This window comes from Coffea arabica, chromosome 3e (assembly GCF_036785885.1).
Source record: "Coffea arabica cultivar ET-39 chromosome 3e, Coffea Arabica ET-39 HiFi, whole genome shotgun sequence".
In the NCBI taxonomy this organism is placed as follows: Eukaryota; Viridiplantae; Streptophyta; class Magnoliopsida; order Gentianales; family Rubiaceae; genus Coffea; species Coffea arabica.
The window spans coordinates 4,017,456-4,039,290 of NC_092315.1; the positions used below are offsets into that span (position 1 = coordinate 4,017,456).

A 21,835-nucleotide genomic window follows, 5' to 3' on the forward strand; every position below is an offset into this window, starting at 1 on the left:
CCTTGGATACCGTGGCAGGCAACCAAAAAAAAAAAAAAAAAAGGTAAATGCAATGGAGTCTAGAAAAATCGATGGAGACCAAACTACTATTGAACCAGACTAATATCAATATGAAGCTTAGCAAGTAAGAATGTACCTTACATTATACAATTTTTTTTAAGGCCTGGTATTTCATTTGTACATGTAATTAAACCTGTGTGGCAGATTAGTGACTCTCTTCAGTCTTGGATTCAAGCAATACTTTAGACTTTTCTTCATACAATTAAAATAGACAACCTTATGCATCCTAAAATATTGAAATCTTCACTACTCAAGCTGGATCTTGCATACTACACTTCCATATATAATTTTTTTTTTTCTTTTATGCTTTCTTTTCATTTTGTAACCCTAGCTACGATGCCTTTTTGGTGGATCCAAGACTTCGAGTCCATGCCATGATTTTCTCACTGTGTCTCCTTTATGTCTTTTTTAAGGTTAAGCTCGACAACAATACTACAAAGATCAAGAAAATTCATGCACATTCTACAATAAACGCAAGTATGGTCCATCCATCGTATTCAGATACACTGAGTTGACTATAATATTAAACGAAAATCCTCCGATTTTTTTTTTTGTCCCTTTTAGTAAGCTTCTCCAAACCCTTGAACATGCATAATACAATTAAAGTTGTTGCACAGACCTCGTAGCTGAATAGTATTGGTTATTTGAAGCCTCTAAATCAACTTTTGTTGGTTAAATTTTTCTAAAGTATATGGGTAATAAAACTAAGGAAAAGATGAAAAATCATCGCTATGTAGTATAATATTGCTAATGTTACGACCTTGTTTGGATTGTAAATTTTTTTTAAAATTTTTTTTACTTTTTTCATGAACATATTTCTAAATCAACTTTTTATCTTGTATACATCAAATCGTAATAGTATATTTTTTCTTACAAAACTTGAAAAAGTAGCAATGCAAACCAATCACTACACGCAATTTACAGATTACAAGATACCAGTTACTACACACAATTTATTAAATTGATAACTTTTTTTTAATATACTACCAGTGTAAAGATTTTTTTATACAAGTAGATTTAGATCATACTACATAATATGAATTCAAATTTTAAATTTAAATCATGCGCATGTGACATATATTCTAAGCTATTAGTATAAAAAAATCACTACACACCATCAGTGCATAAAAAATTAATCCTAGTAAATTAGCAACTGAATGCAAGCTACCCTTGACAATTTAGACTAAGGGCTAACTCTTCGTTTGTGCCCATTATGGACGTCAGCACACACCATCCGAATACCTAAAAAGCCATACCAGGGCATGTTCACAAGTCCAACCCATATCAAGCTATGAGGCCGCCAGTGTCATGAGTGTGACCTATTTGGCCCATTTCTCTTTGGATGATGGATTCCTCAATGCATGAATGTATAACAACCGAAAAATAGATGACCTGTCACTTGTCAGTCCAAAATTCGGAATGCATCAGGCCATTGGCTGTTGATGCTCGTTGGATCTAGAATGGGTCATGGTGCCGAAAAAAGGTCCTCTGAACTGGGCTTCTGCTTGCTAGGCTATGTAGACTCTAGTGCCTATTTGGGGAGTTTAGGATGGATAAGAGAAGAAGAGAAAGTTAGATAATTAGAAAAACAAAAGAAGAGAAGAGAAAAGATTGTTATATCCTTTCACATTATTTGGAAGATTTGGGAGCAGAAAAGAAAGAAGTGATTTTATTTTCATTGGGAATGGAGATGTGTAAAAAGAAAAGATTTTATTTTACAATAGTATAATATAATTTGGAACTCGTTTATTAATATAATATAATTTCACATGGCAAACATTAAGGGTAAAACTGGTGTACTGAAAAAGTTAATAAAGTCCCTTTTTCTTGCATGGATGGAAGATTTTTTTGGCTTGTGGAGGGATTTCGGGTCCCTCCTTCTTCTCCTTCTTTCTTTTGTTATTAAAATTTCCAAACAAAAGGATACCTCCACTTTCTTTCTAACTCCTTCCTTTTCTCTCCAGACTAGCTATAAGCTTTACAAGCGAAATGGGAAAAAGGAAAGCTTGAGACTTCAGGATAGATTTCACGAATACCTAATCAATGTCCTTACTAACAAGAGTTAGGTATTAAAAAGGAAATGTCCAATTTCACCTCTAACTCCAGAGAGGAAACTCATGCATTGACATGAGCTGGAATTCGCAATTGGCTGTGATTTATTACTTTGTCCTAATTTTTAAAGATCCAATGAACTAAATTTAGTGAAATGGTATGATACAATTTGATCATTGAATCTTTGAACATCGAATCTCACCAAGTATGAGCCTATTAATTTAACTATTCATGTGACCAAAATTGCTATGGTGATAGATGGTAAAGAGCCAATTGCCATAAAATAGTGGTTCTGTGATCGCCCTTAACTTCATTTCAATAGAAAAAGGAGGACATGCTATGTTTTTTTTTTTTCAAGAGTTTAATATGCAGAACTATATGTATGTGTGATAAGTTCATTATTGTTGCTATGAAAAGGAAGCAAATATTAAAGTCAATTTGGGTCATCAAGTATAGTTTATGAACATCAATCATCATGTATGACTTCCTTAGAATTTTCTGAACATGTAAAACGCAGTATGAACAAAAGAAGTTTATCGAAAACCAAGTACACTTCAGCTAACTTTGTGATTAACCGGTCAAACAGTTTGACAATGCCTTTCCAACTACTTGATATTTTTTTGTCTCAAAACCAGAATAATACTTGTTCTGCAACCCGTAATAATAATCCAGATCAGACCGGCAGAAATGGGTATCATGCACAGAGGAAATCAAGAAATAGACAACTGAAAAAGAAGTTACTTTGATTACATAACCAATCTGCAATCTTATCGTCTGACAATGGCATCCGAACCATTTTAGATTTGTCATGCGCTAGAACCCTTTCTTGAAGTAGCCAACCTCATTACTTTCACACATTTTTTTGGCAAGTTTTTCAAGTTCGTGATACTGCTCTATCTTCCCTGATGTGATACTGCTCTTTGATTCCTATTTTAATGTCGTGATTCACTGTGGAGTGTTAGTATTAGTTACGAGCTGTTACTGGAAAACCGTCATATTGTTGTATAGCACTGTAGAGAGGAAAGGTGTTTATTTTGTTAATGAAAAGAAGGGCACGGGATTAAAAGAAGGCCCCACGAATACATCAGGTGTTACCCCTTCTGGACTGTGTTGTTACGGTTGGCATATGTAGCTGTAAATGCTTTTCTGGTAAGAGTTATACGTAGTTGATGCATTACAGGGTATTCGGACTGATGCAGAGCAAGTCCAAATCGGGCATATCTGACATACAAAGAGGGGCTTCCAGTTACTTATTAGTATCAGGACAAAAGACAGAGCTTCTAAATTTCTGTGAGAGGGTACTAATTCAGGGCTTTGGCTTGATTGATCGTGTAAATTGATAAGAAATAATTAGTACCAAAATTAAAAAGGTTATACTAGCCAATTTTATAACAAAATAAATATAACTCGGGCTAAGACTGTCAAGGATTAGACAAACTTCTAACAATCATCTTTCATAATTAGAAAGGGTTTAGGATCAATATGAAACCATAAAGAGTTAAAGTAGATATTATTTTATGTTTTTAGCATATTTCATATTCTCATATCTCATGATGCAACTGCGTCAATACCGTGAAAGCAATATTACAGTGGATTAAGTGAACTTTATTGAGACAATGGAAGCACAAATTAATTGGTAAGACGCTGCACCTGTAATAACAGGTCACGTGTCCGAGTCATCAAGAAGAGTAGGTAGAAAACTACTACTGATTCTCTTTAAAAAAAAAAAAAGAAAAGAAAAGAAAATTTGAGCATTATTGAACACAGTGAGGGGATTGTTTGACAAAACCAAAACCACTCGGTATAAATAGTAATTAACCCATGAAATTACACATTAAGCAATGACAAGACAGCAAACCAGTTTTTTTTTTTTTTTTTTGGGTTAAAATGCATACGTGAGAATTCGACAGAACTCTTTCAACCATTTCGTTTTTGCTAACAAAATTGCTGAAGTCACTCCTCACGTTCTATTATTATCATCAAGTATTCAAATGTCGCATTGACTTCACGTGCTGAAGGTTGATATTGCAGGCCTACTGGATCCAATGTTTCCTAGTACAACTTATACGAGGAAGACTTTATTTTAGACAGTTTATGTTTGCACCAATTTACAACAGCTTTTATTTATTTATCTTTTTGCCATTTTTATGGAAGAATTACTTATTAAGGATGGTAACTGCCTTCCCTTGTACTATTATTTAAAGCCAACTTTTTAAAAAGGATGGACAGCGTCGAATGCAGGCTCACTTGCTTATGTCATGAAAAAGGAAAAAAAAAAAAAAAAGAAAAGAATCAGAAGAATAGCTCAATTGTGTACCGACATTATTAATGAACTTTAGAGTTTAGAAGGCTTCACAAATTTATTTTTCTTCTGATAGAAATGCCTTAGAGGAGTAAGTAGTACATGATAATAATAGGTTTTAACTTTTATAGAACATAGAAAAGATTCTTCAGTGATGGCTAGACTTGCAATCCACAGAACTGGAAGATTCTTCGCTGGAGATGTCATCAGTTGGCTTGGCTGGATAAGATGCTTATTCTTTATGCTTCCATAAGATTCAATTTTAATCACGGGGACGCGACTGATTTTGTCGCGATCCGGTCCTCCACGCCCATCGATCCCATGAATTCTTTGGACGATGAATTCTTCAGGCATTCTAATTTCCAACTTTCTCAGTGTTGTAATAAACCTCAACCCATCAGGAATCATCTCCAGCTCTTCACAACCCGAGATTGCAAGATCAGATAGGTTAGGCATGGATCCTTGAGCCACCACCCACTTTTCTAAGTTTTTTATACGAAAGATCTCCAGAGATACGAGTTTTGGAAAAGCATTTTCATCAATAATCATCACACTTCTCTCCACCAAGTCCACAGACATCAAACTCAGTCTCCTCAAGTTTGGAAGATTTCCCAAGACACTCATTGGATCTCCTTCAATTGAACACCCCAGCAAAAGCAACTCACTGAGGTTCGAGGGGGAAAGGGGTGGTTTAACTTTTTGAAACTCACACCTTCCGCTGATTATGGTCAATTGGTGGAGACAATGGCAGGACAAAAGATCTCGAAAAGGAAGCACTACTTCTTCTTCACCATATGCACGAATCTCCAATTGAGCCTCCCGTAGCTTGTGTCGGTTGGAATTCAAGTAATTGAGCATCTGAGGAAGATCGTTCTTCTCTTTACTGATATTCATAATTGCACGGAGGAACCTTAGATTATTCAACCCTGACAAATGTTTCAAGTCTCCGACATCATTTCCAAAGTCAACTAAAGTCTCCAGCTTACTTAAGCCAAGAAAACTTAGTCGTCGGACGACTACAGAAAAATACAGATGCTTCAATCCTTTCAATTTGCACAAGACATCAGGCACCTTAATCGGATCATAGACTCGTATATCAAGTGTCTCCAGGTACTGTAATTGACCTATGGATGATGGAAGTGTCTCCAAGTCACTGTTCTTCAGACTGAGGAACCTCAAATTGACCAGCTTCTTTATTCCTTTAGGCAAACCTTTGCCCATGAAACGATAACCCTCGAATTTGAGAACCTTTACATATTTGAACTTGTTTGAATCACATATTACTTGAGGAAATGAGATCCTTACCTCCGGATATCCAGAGCCACCACTTAATGTTAAAGAGCGCAGGTGTCCACTGGCTTCCAGTGCCCTACTTATCATAGAGTCAACATCACCCAGACCATGCTTTTTACCATCTTCCATGTGAATGGAACATCTAGGAGTACTGTCGTCGCGCTCTGTAGAATAATCCGACAAGGGATCATTTCCTCCCCGAAAATCAAGCAACTTGAGAAATTCAACTTCTTTTCCACGGGCCAGGCAGAAGTCCCTCATCAGATCATGAAGGTAGCATGACTCAACGTTTCTGGATGTCGAGAACTCATCGAACTTCACTTGAAGCATTGACCTACTAGCCATCTCGTACAAGTACCTTTCAGCTACATCTGTCAGAGTTTCTCCTTTTCCGCGATGATCTGATGAGACCATCCCTTCTGCTGTCCACATTCGATACAACATCTCTGTATCTATGTCCTCATCCTCACGAAATTGCCCCAGGTAAAGAAAACATGGCTTCAAGTGGTAGGGTAGCTCGTCATAACTCAGAGCCAACACCTGCAACACGGCTCCATACCCTTGTTCTTTACCACCTTCACTCATCCTTATATACGAATCCACATCATTCTTCACTGTCTCCCACTCCTCGAGTGAAGTCTTTGGAGTCAGAACTCCTCCAATTGCAGAGATTGCTAAGGGTAGGTTTCCACACTCGCGAACAATTGCCCTCCCTACTGCTTCCAACAGTGGATCACTTTCACAATCTGCAAGAGAGAAAAGTGTGAATTACGTGTCTCTATAATTTGTCAAAAAGATGTACCTTTGTTTTTTTGGATGTGAAAATGTAACTATTCTCCCAACATTTCCACTTGGTTTGGAGACTAATGCATCTAAATTTGCCAAGTAAAAAAAGCTAACAGAAATGCATACAGGTATGAACGGCATAGAATCTGTAGGAATAAGTATCAAACTTTTTATTCTGTTTTAACTAATGCAAGTCAGATATATGTACTTCACTAGAGAAAAGCTAACCTGCGCCATTTCTTTTGGCAAAAGCTCTCTTTTGAAGTAACTCCCAGCCTTCATCCTCGTTCAGAAGGTTGAGTGGATAGAGGAATTCATCTTCTACGAGTTTCTGGTTCCGAGTTGTAATCAAAATTTTGCTATCCGCCTCTGCAAATGGAAATGCTACTTTGAGACACTCCCAGTCCTCAATTTTCCACAGGTCATCAAGAACAACAAAGCTTTTTGTCTCTTTCTGCACTTTATAAAGCTCTCCTACCAATTTCCTCTCATCCATCTTCCCAACACTGTCCTTCCTCTGGTCCGGGACAAGCTGCTTCAGAATGTCTCGGAAGACGGTCATCGTATTGCACTGTTGGGTAACCGAAACCCAAGCAAACTGTTTGAAAGCACGTTCTACTTCAATGTGCTTGTAGATCTTCCTGGCAAGAGTGGTCTTACCGAGACCGCCCATCCCATGTACTGAAATAACTCGATGTGATCTAATTCCCTCATCAGTGATGAGGGACACAAGCTGTCTTATATCATCTTTCATCCCAACAAAATATTCCTCAACTTGATGGGGATAGGTTTGTCTCAGCCGCTGTTGATTCTGATCCAATCTCGCATTGGAACTTTGACCGTCTTCAGTACTGCTCAATGCAATGACGCCATAAGTTTCCAGATTCGTGGTGAGGCTGTGGATTCCTGTTTTGATGCTAGCTATCTCTGAACCAACTCTGTGAAGAGATATTCCTTCAGAAATTAGGCACGCAAATCTTCTGAAAGCCTTGCGGAAGCCGTGGCCCCTTCTCCTGGATTCGATTTCAACGGCAAACTTCTCCAAGACATCTTCAGTTCTGTAAGCAAGACGCCTGATCTCCCTGACATAATTACGGATTGTCGAATCATTCAATTGTTTTTTGTCGGCGTCTTTCAAGAAACATTGCATCCGTTTCAATTCTGCTTCAACTTCCTTGACTTGATCCGCCACTCCGCTCAAGAATCTGCCTTCTTCAACTAACAAATCCTTCACCATTCCCAAAGCAAGGGAGACAGCTTCGCTACCCATTTTGGTGCAACAAACAATAACCCACTTTTTTTCTAATTCAATTTGCTCTCTTACAAGCTGTATCTTGGATGATGGATGCCCAAAGCCAATGCAATACAAGTATGAGATTGGTTTGTACGGACTAGAACTTGTCTATGAATAGTAGTTAAATGAGATGAAATGATTGAGCAAGGCAGTCAAAATAACAAGGGATAATTTCAGAAACTTCCCCTAAGGTTTTTGACAATTTCACTAAGCTTCCCTAAGGTTTAAAAAATTACATTTACTTCCCTTGATTTGATAGTTTTAATAACAAAATCTTAAAATAATATTAACTTGATCAAATTTTTAAATGAATATATCTAAAAATGCCCTTGTGTAATGAGTTTTAATTTATTTTCTTATATAATTTAAAGATTATCTAGTATAATTACAAGAAAAATGTGCGAAAATGTTCATGTCCATACCTACTATTTGATAAATAACTATAATAATAACTTTATCCCTATAATAGGATACTTTTGATGGTATTTTATTATGGATTTAGATCTATAAGATAGAAAAGAAAATATTGAAATAATTCATTTAGAGGTATGAATTTTTTGATTAGTAGGATTATCATAATTTAATACTAATTTTGGGCCATTTATTTTTAATTTATTATTAATTTAAATACCAAAAAAATAGAAAACAAAAATCAACAAAAACATTAGATTACATATAAGTTAACTTATCCAAAAAAATCACTAATTCGATATTCGGTTATAATAGAAACTATAGGTACTAGTGCTTGTTCTACAGCTTTATTGGCAAAAAATGAAAAAAAAAAAAAGAAAAAGAAGAAAAAATAGTGAAAAAATAATTTTAAAAGTCATTCTAAATATAAGCCTACCAAACAAAGGAATTCATTAAAATATTTAAAGAGAATATTGTCATTTTCAATGATAAGAGAGGTATACATAATTTTTAAAATTTTGAGGGAGATAAATGAAATTATCATAAATCTTAAGAGAGGTTTCTAAAATTATCCCAAATAACAATAGAAAAGTATAGTACTACTTTACATACTAAGGTACACTGAGAGAATATGCTTCAAAAAACCAAAAAGGAAGAATGAGATAATGCATAGGTGTAAACCGTAAGGCCGAGAAGGGAAAAGCAAAAATAGAGTATCATTGGAAATATTATTTAGAATAATTATTATAACACTTTTTATGATATAATATATATATATATATAATAAAAAATGATTAAAATAAAAAAAATAAATTAAGAAATATATTTATGATGCAAGTAAAATATTATTTAAAAAAATTTGACATCCAAACATTGCTATAACGGATATGGGGCAGGGACGGTCATCAGGCGGACCGTTCCTAAACAGTCCTCTCATAAAAGGGAATGAGAGGACTGTAATGGACCACGTGTAATGGAAGCAGCAGTAAAAGAAAATGACGCTGCTTCACTAAGTGAGTAGGGAAACAAATTAAAAAAAAAAGACATATGAGTGGCTAACGGGTTCCATTAAAAAACCTCAGCTTCCGTTCCAAAATTCCCACTCAAATTAATGAGGCACAACTATTCTTCTGAAATCTTCAAATGAAATAGACTTTTGGTCTTCCTCCAAAAACTTATCTTGTGAGCATTCCTTCACAATTTCAAAATATCGACAGAATAATATCCTTGTCCCAAATTGGAAGTTTTAGATGAGAGGTTTTTGGAGGAAGTGTTGCAGAAACATGGTGTCACCGGTCAATGTACTCACTTCTCAAAAGACTTTTTTATTTGCATTTTCTCTAACATGGGCTAAAATTGCTATCAAAATCTTAAATTCAAGGGAAGTTAGTGCTATTTTTCAAATCTTACGAGAGGTGAGTACAACTGTCAGATATTTCAAAAGAGGTTTTTGCAATTATCCCATTAAAATTACCTAATTCGGAGGAGGAGGCTGACAGATATTTAGCTAAGAGTAGCGGCTTCATTTGGATTTCTGAAAAACAAATTTTTCATATACAATACTATAATAATACACAAACAAAAGTTTTTTATTTTCGTTCTATATTCTATAAAACCCCATCCCCCCCCCCCCCTCACCCACGCCTCCAAACAAAAAAAAAAAGTCTAGGGTCATTTCCTATAAGTTGTTTGTCCCTCGAGGTATTTAAACGAAAATGGGGCAAGGTGGATTTTTAACCTAGACAGTTAAAGTATTTGATAACTGTAACACATTTGCATACACGAAATTTTGGTGGTGCAAAATCGCAGTGCTTTAGATGTACTTTTGATTCCACTTCTACAGAAAACTATCGATGGCTTCCCGCCTTGCTTTCCATCAATTGTTGGGTTCCCCTCTTAGCTTTCCTCTATTGACTTTATTATTTTTTTGTCAATACTTGAAACGCGCGTTTCCTCTATTGACTTTTTTGTCTATTGCTTTCCTCTATTGACTTGAAACGCTCGTTTTAAGCACAAACACGTGCTCAACAAGCTAATGTATTGACTACGTAAAATGTTGAAGCAATAAACTATATCACTATTGCCTGGCTTGTTTATTACTAATAATCATCCGTTTGCTGTTGCTTCTTGTTGTCTTGTCCTTGCTGTCATAGTTGTTGAGTGTTTTATTCCTTCAAAAACAAAACAAAAAAGACTCGAAAGCCATTAATTTCATTAAATTTTTCCTTCATTATGAGATTCTTCAAATCATGTATTAGATTATATATATATATATATATATCTTGTTCTTTTTATTTATTTATTTATCGAGGTCATGTGTATTCTCATAATTTATTGATCTTTCAAGTCCATCGAAAACTCGAGGGAACAAGGCCATGTGCATTAATTGGGAATTGAATTTTTTTTTATACTATCAATTATATGTTAATAATTGGGAGGTGGTATTCTATTCTTTTTTTTTTTTTTTGTCGACACGATAGAATTCGTATAACCTAAGCTAGCTACTCGATGTGAGTAGAAACTCCATCGAAACTAGTCAATGAATACCGTCACATATTGTGATAAATTTTGTGAGAGAAAAGATTTGAACCCTTGACCTCCCGCACCACCAATGCTAAGAAGACTTGGGATGACCACTAGACCAAAGGCCAATGGCGGAAAGTGGAATTCTATTCGGGGGAACATTTTACTGTTTCTTGCATTAATTGGTATTAGGTAGTCAATACCATTTCTTTATCAAGAAATTAGTTTATACCCATAAGTTGAACTCTTTAATGACTTTGATGGCCATTTCTCACTAGATCTATCTCTCTCCCCCGACTAATGAGTGTTCCAAAAGAATAATAATAGTACTATTTCTTTGGATCAGAGATTGTGAACTCTAAGATATTCAACCCAATAAAAAGTATGATTTCTAGTTGGCAAATACTCAGTTGATGGCATGAATAGGGACACAAAAATGGGAATGATCCCGGAAGCAACAAAAGCATCTAACAAAGGTTAACAAAAGTTTTTTAGTTACAAAAGCATCTAATAATACCCCCATTTTTATTTAGTTTTTTTTTTTTTTTTTTTTTTTTTTAACAAAAGTTCCTCAACTTGGAAGGTGGTGACTGACTGAGTGATATGACTATTTTGAAGCCTCACTTACAATTCCCTGCAGGAATAGTAAATTATGCAACGAAACTGATGATTTTCCAGGGATAGGGCATAATGATCGAGAAGACGCATTCCACAAAGTTCATCTCTGACAAGGGATTTTTTTTTTATAAAAAAATTAGACTGGTCTATTCTATTCTTACATCTACTTTAATCTACACTAATGGGAGACCCAATGAATCCTAGAGAAATCGATGAAAATTGAACTATTGTCGAACCAAACTAATATTAAAGGTATACAAAATTGATACTAATATGAAGCGTGGCAAGTAAGAATGCACCTTACGTTATACAATTTTTTTTAAGGCCTGGTATTTCATTTGTACATGTAATTAAACCTGTGTGGCAGATTAATGACTCTCTTCAGTCTTAGATTCAAGCAATACTTGAGAGTTTTCTTCATACAATTAAAATGGACAACCTTATGCATCCTAAAATATTGAAAATCTTCACTACTCAAGCTGGATCTTGCATACTACACTTCCTTAATATTTTGGTTTTTTTCTTATTATGGTTTCATTGTTATTTTGTAGCCCTAGCTACGATGCCTTTTTGGTGGATCCAAGACTTCAAGTCCATGCCATGATTTTCTCACTGTGTCTCCTTTATGTCATTTGTATGGGTAAGCTCGACAACAATACTACAAAGATCAAGAAAATTCATGCATATTCTACAATAAACGCAAGTATGGTCCATCCATCGTATTCCGATACACTGAGTTGACTATGATATTAAACGAAAATCCTCCGATTTTTTTTTTGTCCCTTTTAGTAAGCTTCTCCAAACCCTTGAACATGCATAATACAATTAAAGTTGTGGCACAGACCTCGTAGCTGAATAGTATTGGTTATTTGAGGCCTCTAAATCAACTTTTGTTGGTTAATTTTTTCTAAAATATTTGGGTAATAAAACTAAGGAAAAGATTAAAAAAAATCATAGCTATGTAGTATAATATTGCTAATGTTATGACCTTGTTTGGATTGCCAATTTCTTTCAAATTTTTTTTTATATTTTTCATGAACACATTTTCTAATCAACTTTTTATCTTGCATACATCAAATCATTATAGCATATTTTTTCTTACAAAACTTGACAAACTAGCAATCCAATAATACCAATCATATACACAATTTATAAATTACAAGATACTAGCTACTACACACAATTTATTAAATTGATACCTTTTTTTTAGATACTGCTAGTGTAAAGATTTTTTTTACACAAGCAGATTTTGATCATACTACATAACATGAATTCAAATTTAAAATTTAATTCATGCGCATGTGACATATATTCTACGCTATTAGTATAAAAAACTGTAGGGGTCCCTAGTGCAAGCTACACCTTGACAATGTGGACTAAGGGCTAGCTCTTCGTTTGTGCCCATAATGGACTTAAGCCCACACCATCTGAATACCAGGGCATGTTCACAACTCCAACCCCGTATCAAATTATAAGGCCGCCAGTGTCATGAGTGTGACCCTTTGTGGCCCATTTCTTTTTGGATGATGGATTCCTCAATGCATGAATAAATAACAACTGAAAATCAGATGAACTGTCAGTTGTCAGTCCAAAATTCGGAATGCATCAGGCCATTAGATGTTGCCGCTCGTTGGATCTAGAATGGGTCATGGTGCAGAAATAAGGTCCTCTGAACTGGGCTTCTACATGCTAGGTAGACTCTAGTGCCTAGTTTGGGAGTTTAGGATGGATAAGAGAAGGAGAAAAAGTTGCGTAATTAGAAAAGAAAAGAAGAGAACTTTTGACAAAAAAAAAAAAAGAAAAGAAGAGAAGAGAAAAGATTGTTATATCCTTTCATATTATTTGGAAGATTTGGGAGCGGAAAAGAAAGAAGTGATTTTACTTTGTTTAGGAGTGAAGATGAGTAGAAGGAAAAATTTTTTATTTTACAATAGTAAAATATAATTTGGAACTCGTTTATTAATATAATTTAATTTCACATCGCAAATATCAGGGGTAAAACTGGTACACTAAAAAAGTTACTAAAGTCCCTTTCTTGCATGGATGGAAGATTTTTTGGCTTGTGGAGGGATTTCAGGTCCCACCCTTTTCTTCTTCTTTCTTTTGTTATTAAAACTTCCAAACAAAAGGATGCCTCCACTTTCTTTCTAACTCCTTTCTTTTCTCTCCAAATCAGTTCTCCCAAACTAGCTGTAAGCTTTACAAGCGAAAAGGGCAAAAGGAAAGCTTGAGACTTGAGGATAGATTTCACGAGTAACTAATCAATGTCCTTACTAACAAGAGTTAGGTATTAAAAAGGAAATGTCCAATTTCACCTCTAACTCCAGTGAGGAAACTCATGCATTGAAACGAGCTTGAATTCGCAATTCGCCGTGGCTTATTACTTTGTCCAAAACTTGGATAGACCTCATTTTTAAAGATCCAATGAACTAATTTGTGCCATATAATTTAGTGAAATGATATGATACAATTTGATCATTGAATTTTTGAATATCGGATCTGACCAAGTATGAGCCTATTAATTTAACCATTCATGTGACCAAAATGGCTATGGTGATAGATGGTAAAGAGCCAATTGCCATAAAATAGTGGTTCTGTGATTGCCCTTAACTTCATTTTAATAGAAAAAGGAGGACATGCTATGTTTTTTTTTTTTCAAGAGTTTAATATGCAGAACTATTTGTGTGATAAGTTCATTATTGTTGCTATGAAAAGGAAGCAAATATTAAAGTCAATTTGGGTCATCAAGTATAGTTTATGAACATCAATCATCATGTATGACCTCCTTAGAATTTTCTGGACATGTAAAACACAGTATGAACAAAAGAAGTCTATCGAACAATTTGTGATTAACCGGTCAAACAATTTGACAATACCTTTCCAACTACTCGATATTTTTTAATCTCAAAACCAGAATAATACTTGTTCTGCAGCCTGTAATAATAATCCAGATCAAACCGGCTGACATGGGTATCAGGTATACAAGAAATCAAGAAATAGACAACTGAAAAAGAAGTTACTTTGATTACATATCCAATCTGCAATCTCATCGTCCGACAATGGCATCCGAACCATTTTAGATTTGTCATGCGCTAGAACCCTTTCTTGAAGTAGCCAACTTCATTACTTCCTCACGTTTTTTTGGCAAGTCTTCAAGTCGTCCTTCTGAAGAGGGACCAGCAGTTTCTTCTGAGAAATCTCTGATAGCCAACAATCTACCGAACACCCTTAGACAGAAGATTTGTCAAGACAAGGCAGATTCAATCAGTGTGGAAAAATATAAGATTGAGCTTTGATCCGTCAATACTCAATAGTTTATTGAAAAAATCAAAGTCTAACATAATAAGTCATGTCAATGTAAACTGAGTAAAAACTTCCCCCAGTGCCAGGAAGGAGGCACATTGTTACTCTACTATCAACTTGGCTAAAAGAACTCGTCAATTTTTAATCAAGATAGTAGAAAAGTCCGCAAACAGGTCATTGCTGTCTGCATATAAATCTCCTTCCCCTGGTGGATCAAATATTCCCAATTTAACTCGTTGTTTTATAGGCAGAGTTTCCAACTGTCTATCAATGGCTATCCCTCTTCAAAAGATAAGATTATCATTGAAGGAGCATAAGCAGGAGACAATCATCTCCACTACACCATGCAATTGGTCAAGAAATTCATTTTTTCCTGGGGTAGTAGGAAGAGGCAGTGCACGAAAAAGTCTTGTTACAACCAAAGTGGTACCAAAGAATGACTCACCAATCAGAGTTTCCGACTCTGAAAGGATGAAAGCTAAAGAAGGGGATGAAGAAAGAGTTGCTCTAACTAAAGAGCCAAAAAGAAAGTTGGCTGATGCCTGGAGAGAAATTCATGGTCAAAATGATTGGGCAGGCATGCTTGATCCCCTTGATCCACTCTTGCGAGCTGAGCTGATGCGCTATGGGGACATGGCACAAGCATGTTATGATGCCTATGAATTTGATCCATATTCCAAGTACTGCGGAAGCTGTAAAGTCAAACCAAGCATGTTCTTCGAAAACCTTGGCTGGAACAAGTGTGGTTACGAGGTAACAAGCTATATTTATTCAACCTACAATGTCAACTTCCCAAAGTTCTTCAACGTCTCTCTGAATCCAGATGGATGGAGCCATTCAGCTAATTGGATTGGCTATGTTGCTGTGTCAAATGAAGAGTACTCGAAATATCTAGGGCGCCGCGACATAATGATTGCTTGGAGGGGCACGGTGACAAATGCTGAGAAGATTGCAGATCTGATGGACTTCCAGAACCCAACCACATACCACACGATTCCTAGCCGCGATCCAACCATAAAAGTAGAGGCAGGATTCTTGGACCTCTACGCAGGCAGAAACGTAGATTGTCAGTATTGCAAGTACTCAGCCCGGGAACAAGTTTTAGCTGAAGTGAAGAGATTAAAAGAACTGTACCCTGGCGAGGAATTAAGCATAACGATTACAGGGCACAGTCTTGGTAGTGCCTTGGCAACATTGAATGCTTATGATATAGCAGAAATTGGTCTAGATGTAATGGAAGACGGAAGAGTAATTCCTGTGACCGTGTTCTCATTCTCTGGTCCAAGAGTTGGAAATGCAAGATTCAAGGAGCGATTGGAGGGTTTAGGGGTGAAAATACTAAGAATTTTTAACGTCCATGACCAGGTGCCTAAGGTACCAGGAATTTTCTTGAACGAACTTGTACCAAAAGTGCTGCAACAGCTTGGAGGATGGTTACCATGGTGCTATTTTCATGTTGGTGAGGAGCTGCCCTTGAATCACGAAAACTCGCCCTTTCTGAAAGATGAAAGCAACCTGGTGTTCTTCCACAATTTGGAGGTCCTGCTGCATTTGCTTGATGGGTCAGTACATTAATTATTTCCGAATTCTTTTTTATTTTCAAAATTAAGGAAAGGAAAGAACTCTCTTAAAACACTTCAGCTACTCTCTCTGTGTGTGATGTAACAGATACCATGGCAAGGGTCGAAGATTTTGGCTTGCAGGTGGGAGAGACATTGCACTGGTGAACAAAACAACAGACTTCTTGAAGAGGGATTTCCTAATTCCACCAAATTGGTGGGAAACAAACAACAGAATGCTCTTCAAAAATCATTTGGGACAATGGGTTATGCCGGAACAGCATGATCTTGAGATCCACACCCCATCGGAAGATGTACAACATCACCTCCAACAGTTGAATCTAGCATGTCATGCCCAATGGCATTAGCTTTGTACCAGTGCCCCACTGATATAATTATTCAAGGTTCCTTTCCCACTTGAAATTTAATACTAACGGAGACAAAGGAATAATTAGTCCACCGGGTAGCCATAACCACGGAAATAATAAGAAAAGCACATAATTTTTCATCCATTTTATATAGTAAGTACTGATTTATTCAGCTGCTTCCATCGGTTGCAGCTAAGCAATTTATTTTTATTCTCTTTTGGCACTTTCTGGTTGAGGCAGCCAATAATGTTGTTGTGTTTAATACATCATACCCCATAGGGTATTTATTTTATTTATTAATCGAGCAAAACCAGAATCAATGCTTACAACAATAAGACCAAATCAACCAAATAACAAATCAAGAAAAGGTCAAAAAACAAGAAACAAAAAGTTAACAATTACTATCACTATTGATACATTAGAAAAAGTTTTTTTTTTTAATTTTTTTTCCAACAGAAGAGGAATATAATTTAAGAAATGGGACAAGACAAGAGAACTTAAATTCGAAATATCTAATTTCTGAGTCTCAACTTTAGCTACTATAGCAATGCCTCGGAAAGAAATGGTCGTAGATTCGTTTATAGGTCATTGCTATTTGACTAGCACAAAATTAGTACATAAAATAACTAGAACGACGTCGTCGAAACCATTATTCATCCCTTTCCATTTGATAATCACGTGATTTATCACGTGATCAAAAAGCTTGCCTTCTCGGTTGTTCTCTCAACGTTTATTTATTCCTTTTTTGGTTTTCTTCTTGCTTCCTAAGCTTCGTTTGGAGGCTGAGGATTTGGACAAACAAGAAAGGGAAAGAAGAGAAAATTTAGTTTTCTTTTGTTTACTAGCTTTCAGTAAAAAAGAAAAGAAAGGAAATGAGAAGGAGAACGAACAGTAACCAAAACTTTCCCTTCTAAATTAGATGAAAATAAAAAAAAAACTTTGAAAAAACTTGTCATATTTTTTTAAAATACATATTTTGTCCTTAAAAAAATTTTAAATAAATATTTAATAATTTTTATATCCAAAATCATTCCATTAATTCTTAAAACTCCCCAGCATAGGAATCCTTTTCTCGTGTCCTCTCTTCTCTCGTAACTTTTAAGTTTTTGCTTCTTTTCTTTTCTATCCTAAACTCCCAAACTAAGCCTAAGTTTCCGGTCACCTGATGGATTGGTCTGCCTACTGATTATGCCCAAAACCCCCACAAGAAGTACCAAAACCCAGACCCATTTAAGATTTTTCTCCTAAAACCCATGTTTAAAATTAAAAATCCAAAAAGGTTTCCCCTCAAAAACCCCTTCTCATCTCATCCCTTGAGCTGAAATTTTCTTTTCCATGGATTTCATCGAATTGGAAGCAATTGAAGGCCTCAGATGGTCATGGAACTCGTGGCCCACAACCAAATCCGAGGCTGCAGCTCTGGTAGTCCCTTTATCAATTTTGTGTACTCCTTTAACTCAATTCGGTGACCTCCCTATACTTCCCTATGACCCTTTGATTTGCTCCAAGTGTGGCGCCGTTTTGAACCCGTATGCCCGGGTCGATTACCAGAGTAGAATCTGGTATTGCTCGTTTTGTAATGGAAGAAACCCATTTCCAAAGTCTTATCTTGGAATTAATGAAAACAGTATCCCAGCGGAGCTTTTTCCCACTTATAGTACTGTGGAATATCATTTGGGGAAAAAATCGATGAATTTGGGGCACAACCCGCAAAACCCGGGCTTTGGTTCCGGGCCCGGTTATGGCAATGGGTTGGTTTTGTCTGGTTCAAGTTCGATTTCGAGAATGGGATCGTTTTCTAGCTCAAATTCTTCATTGGCGGGGTTGGACTGGGCCGGGTCGGGCTTTGTCCCGGGACCTGCTTTTGTGTTCGTTGTGGATGTGTGTACTGCTGAGGCGGAGCTTAGGGTGTTGAAGAGTGAGTTGTTGCATGTGATCACGCGGTTGCCAGAGAATGCTCTTGTGGGGTTGGTGGTTTTTGATTCTTTGGTCAGGGTTTATGATCTTGGGTTTTCAGAGTGTTTCAGGGTGGTGCTGTTTCATGGTGAGCGCGAGATATCGTCCGAGCAGGTACATTGATTGCCAGTGCTAATATCAGTGATTGCATTTGGTTATTACATTCAGTGCTTATTTATTTGAAACTGTTTAGAACCATAGTTTATTGGGCTTTTATCTCATGTATTGTGTGGCCTAATGAGGATTTCAAAATGTATGAGCAGTAATTCAGTTTAAAGAATAAAATGATTGGTAATGTGCAACTTGAAATGAGAGACAAGAAATATGGATGGTTGTTGGTGATTCTCTGCTGGTACAAGTTTAGAATCTGAATGTGTGATAGTAGATGTGAGTTTTTCTGTGGTATAGCTTTGTACAAAATCTGATTTGTGGGCTCTCTGACGCACTTGCTTCAAACAATTGTTTAACTAATAGACAATAATTTACTCAAGAGCAACGCCATTTTAATGAAGTCTATACTGTTGTGGGTGCTTTTATGCTGTTTCTTTCCTCAGACTCCATATTTATAGATGCATCTGGGTATGAACTGACTAGACAAATTAGCTTCCCCCTCTCTTCCCCTTATACTGTGGTTGAGCTGATACATTTCTTTTTGCATGCAATTATCTTCTTTCTGCCGAAACTTTTAATGCTAATTAACTAATTAACCTGGATCACACCATCTTAATCTGCAAGCTAGAGTATTTTTTGACTGCCTTTATTCATGTGTTCAAAGTTCACATGCTCTTGTTTGAGCATTTGTCTCTTTCTAAGTTCCTATAGGCCTTCCCTAGTCTAGGAAGGTATGATTATTTTCCCTGAAAGTGTTTGCAGCATGTTGGAAACATTTATTTCCAGTCATGTCTTTTTATGTTATGCTGCGTGTCTGTAAATGTTGTATTTCTGATACTGTATGTGTGGAAAGTTATGGCTACAAGTGCAGATAGTGGTGCATGCACTGGTCATCTCTCGAATTCTTATAATCGGTTCAGATATACCTCATATCATTCTCTAAGTCTCTCATGTGAAGTCTAATTAGTGTGATTGATTGCTTAAGCAGTAATATAAATGAATCTTTCTTTGTGATTTTTATGATGTATTTACTTAACCAGATACTTGTCAGAATGCTTATCACATGAGTGTGATAGAACATTTTGTTCGAGTGTAACATGTAGTGGTCGTTTGTCTCTAGACGAAACAGCTGTTGGGGATTCATCACATAAAGCAGCAACTTGGAAAGACATCAACAGTTCATAAACAGGGATTCCTATTGCCAGTATCTGAGTGCGAGTTCAGTTTCACGAATGCCATTGAAGATCTTCATTCTTCACCGCAGGCTCTCGCTGGTCATCGTCCATTACGGTCCACAGGGGTAGCAATATCAGTTGCAGTTGGACTATTAGAAGGATGCTTCGTTAGTTCAGCTTCACGAATCATGGTTTTCACTTCTGGCCCGGCAACTATTGGCCCAGGCATCATTGTAGCTTCAGATTACAGTCATGCCATCAGGACCCACCGAGATATCGATAGTGGTTATGCTCCTCATTACATAAAGTCCTGTGAATTCTACAAGCGATTATCGAAGAGGTTATGTGATTCTTCAGTTGTGCTCGATCTTTTTGCTTGTTCATTAGATCAAGTTGGAGCAGTGGAGCTAAAGGTCCCTGTTGAGAGCTCTGGTGGATTCATGATGTTAGGGGAGTCATTTGACTCTGAAAAATTCAGAAAGTGCTTGAATCACATATTCATCCATGATGAGGAAGGGAATTTGAACATGTGCTTTGATGCTACTATAGAGTTAGTAACCACGAAGGACGTCAAAATCTGTGGAGCTTTGGGTCCCTGTGTTTCTTTGCAGAAAAAGAACAGTTCTGTGAGTGACAAAGGGATTGGGGAGAGTGGTACATATGTTTGGAAGCTAGGTACACTCAATAAAAAAACATGCATTGCTTTCTTCTTTGAAGTGGGCCATGAACAACACATCCAACCTAACTCTGCATTTTTCATACAATTCATAACTCAGTACAGATATGGGAATATGGGGATTCGCAAGAGAGTGACCACTGCTGCTCGAAGGTGGGTTGGGAATCACTCACCAGAAATTCATGCTGGGTTTGATCAGGAAGCAGCTGCTTCAGTGATGGCTAGACTTGCAATCCACAGAACGGAAAGATTTTTCGCTCGAGATGTTATCAGTTGGCTGGATAAGAAGCTTATTCTTTTTGCTTCAAAGTTCGGGCAGTATGTGCAGGAGGATCCATCTTCCTTCCATCTGGCATCCAACTTCTCCCTTTATCCGCAATTTATGTATCATTTAAGGAGGTCTCAGTTCATTGATGTGTTTAATAGCACTCCAGATGAGACTGCGTTTTTCAGGCTTATGCTAAATCGTGAGGGTGTGGTTGGCTCTCTACTAATGGTCCAGCCTACCCTTTTTCAGTATTCATTTGAAGGACCACCAATCCCTGTTCTTCTAGATGTTTGCTCTATCTTCCCTGATGTGATACTGCTCTTTGATTCCTATTTTAATGTCGTGATTCACTATGGATCTAAGATTGCGCAATGGAGGAAGCTTGGTTATGATAGGGACCCCAACCACGAGAACTTTCGAAAGCTGCTGGAAGCTGTTGACCTTGACGCAAAGCACCTAGTGGCTGAACGGATTCCAGTGCCAAAGCTCATAAAGTGTGACCAACACAGTAGTCAGGCAAGATTTCTTCTTGCCAAGTTGAATCCATCAGTGACACAGAACTCAACATGTACAGATGGTTCGGAGATTATTTTTACTGATGACGTGAGCCTGCAAGTGTTCATTGATCACTTGCAAGCTTTGGCTGTGCAGGGCTAATGGAGTGTTATTAGTTACGAGCTGTTACCGGAAAACCGTCATATTGTTGTATAGCACTGTAAAGAGGAAAGGCGTTTGTTTGTTAATGAAAAGAAGGGCATGGGATTAACAGGTGTTTTTTAAGTTTACCCCTTCTGGACCGTGTTGTTATGGTGGGGCATATGTAGCTGTAAATGCTTTTCTGGTAAGAGTTATACGTAGTTGAGCGCATAAGCACTATTTTGAAGTGGAAGAAATTTCCCTTGGCATTACAGGGTATTCTGGACTGATGCAGAGCAAGTCCAAATCTGACATATCTGACGTACAAAAGCGGGGTTTCCAGTTACTTATTAGTATTGGGACGAAAGAAAGAGCTTCTAAATTTTTGCAAGGGAAAAATAGCGAGGTTTGGGTACTAATTCAAGGCGTTGGCTTGATTGATCG

General features: G+C 36.8%; 3 protein-coding genes and 1 long non-coding RNA gene across 4 annotated transcripts; 2 read left to right on the top strand and 2 right to left on the bottom strand.

Annotated features, from left to right (window-relative positions):
- Positions 1–4,446: 4,446 nt before the first annotated feature.
- Positions 4,447–7,878, bottom strand: LOC113734217 (putative disease resistance protein At1g50180). Its single transcript, XM_027260619.2, has 2 exons — positions 6,722–7,878; positions 4,447–6,453 (listed from the first exon to the last, which is right to left on the bottom strand). Exons 1-2 carry the CDS (start codon positions 7,761–7,763, stop codon positions 4,448–4,450), a joined length of 3,048 nt encoding a protein of 1,015 aa, XP_027116420.2. The 5' UTR covers positions 7,764–7,878; the 3' UTR covers position 4,447.
- Positions 7,879–14,212: 6,334 nt separating this feature from the next.
- LOC140038874 (uncharacterized) lies at positions 14,213–16,436 on the bottom strand. The gene is made up of 2 exons (XR_011842392.1): positions 16,315–16,436; positions 14,213–16,187 (listed from the first exon to the last, which is right to left on the bottom strand). It is a non-coding gene; the product is annotated as an uncharacterized lncRNA (long non-coding RNA).
- LOC140038873 (phospholipase A1-Igamma1, chloroplastic-like) lies at positions 14,913–16,713 on the top strand. The gene is made up of 2 exons (XM_072084428.1): positions 14,913–16,204; positions 16,311–16,713. The coding sequence occupies exons 1-2, from the start codon at positions 14,913–14,915 to the stop codon at positions 16,567–16,569; spliced, it is 1,551 nt and encodes a 516-aa protein (XP_071940529.1). The 3' UTR covers positions 16,570–16,713.
- A 900-nt stretch (positions 16,714–17,613) lies between these two features.
- LOC140038875 (protein transport protein SEC23 G-like) lies at positions 17,614–21,638 on the top strand. The gene is made up of 2 exons (XM_072084429.1): positions 17,614–18,639; positions 19,757–21,638. The coding sequence occupies exons 1-2, from the start codon at positions 17,905–17,907 to the stop codon at positions 21,410–21,412; spliced, it is 2,391 nt and encodes a 796-aa protein (XP_071940530.1). The 5' UTR covers positions 17,614–17,904; the 3' UTR covers positions 21,413–21,638.
- The last annotated feature ends 197 nt before the right edge of the window (positions 21,639–21,835 follow it).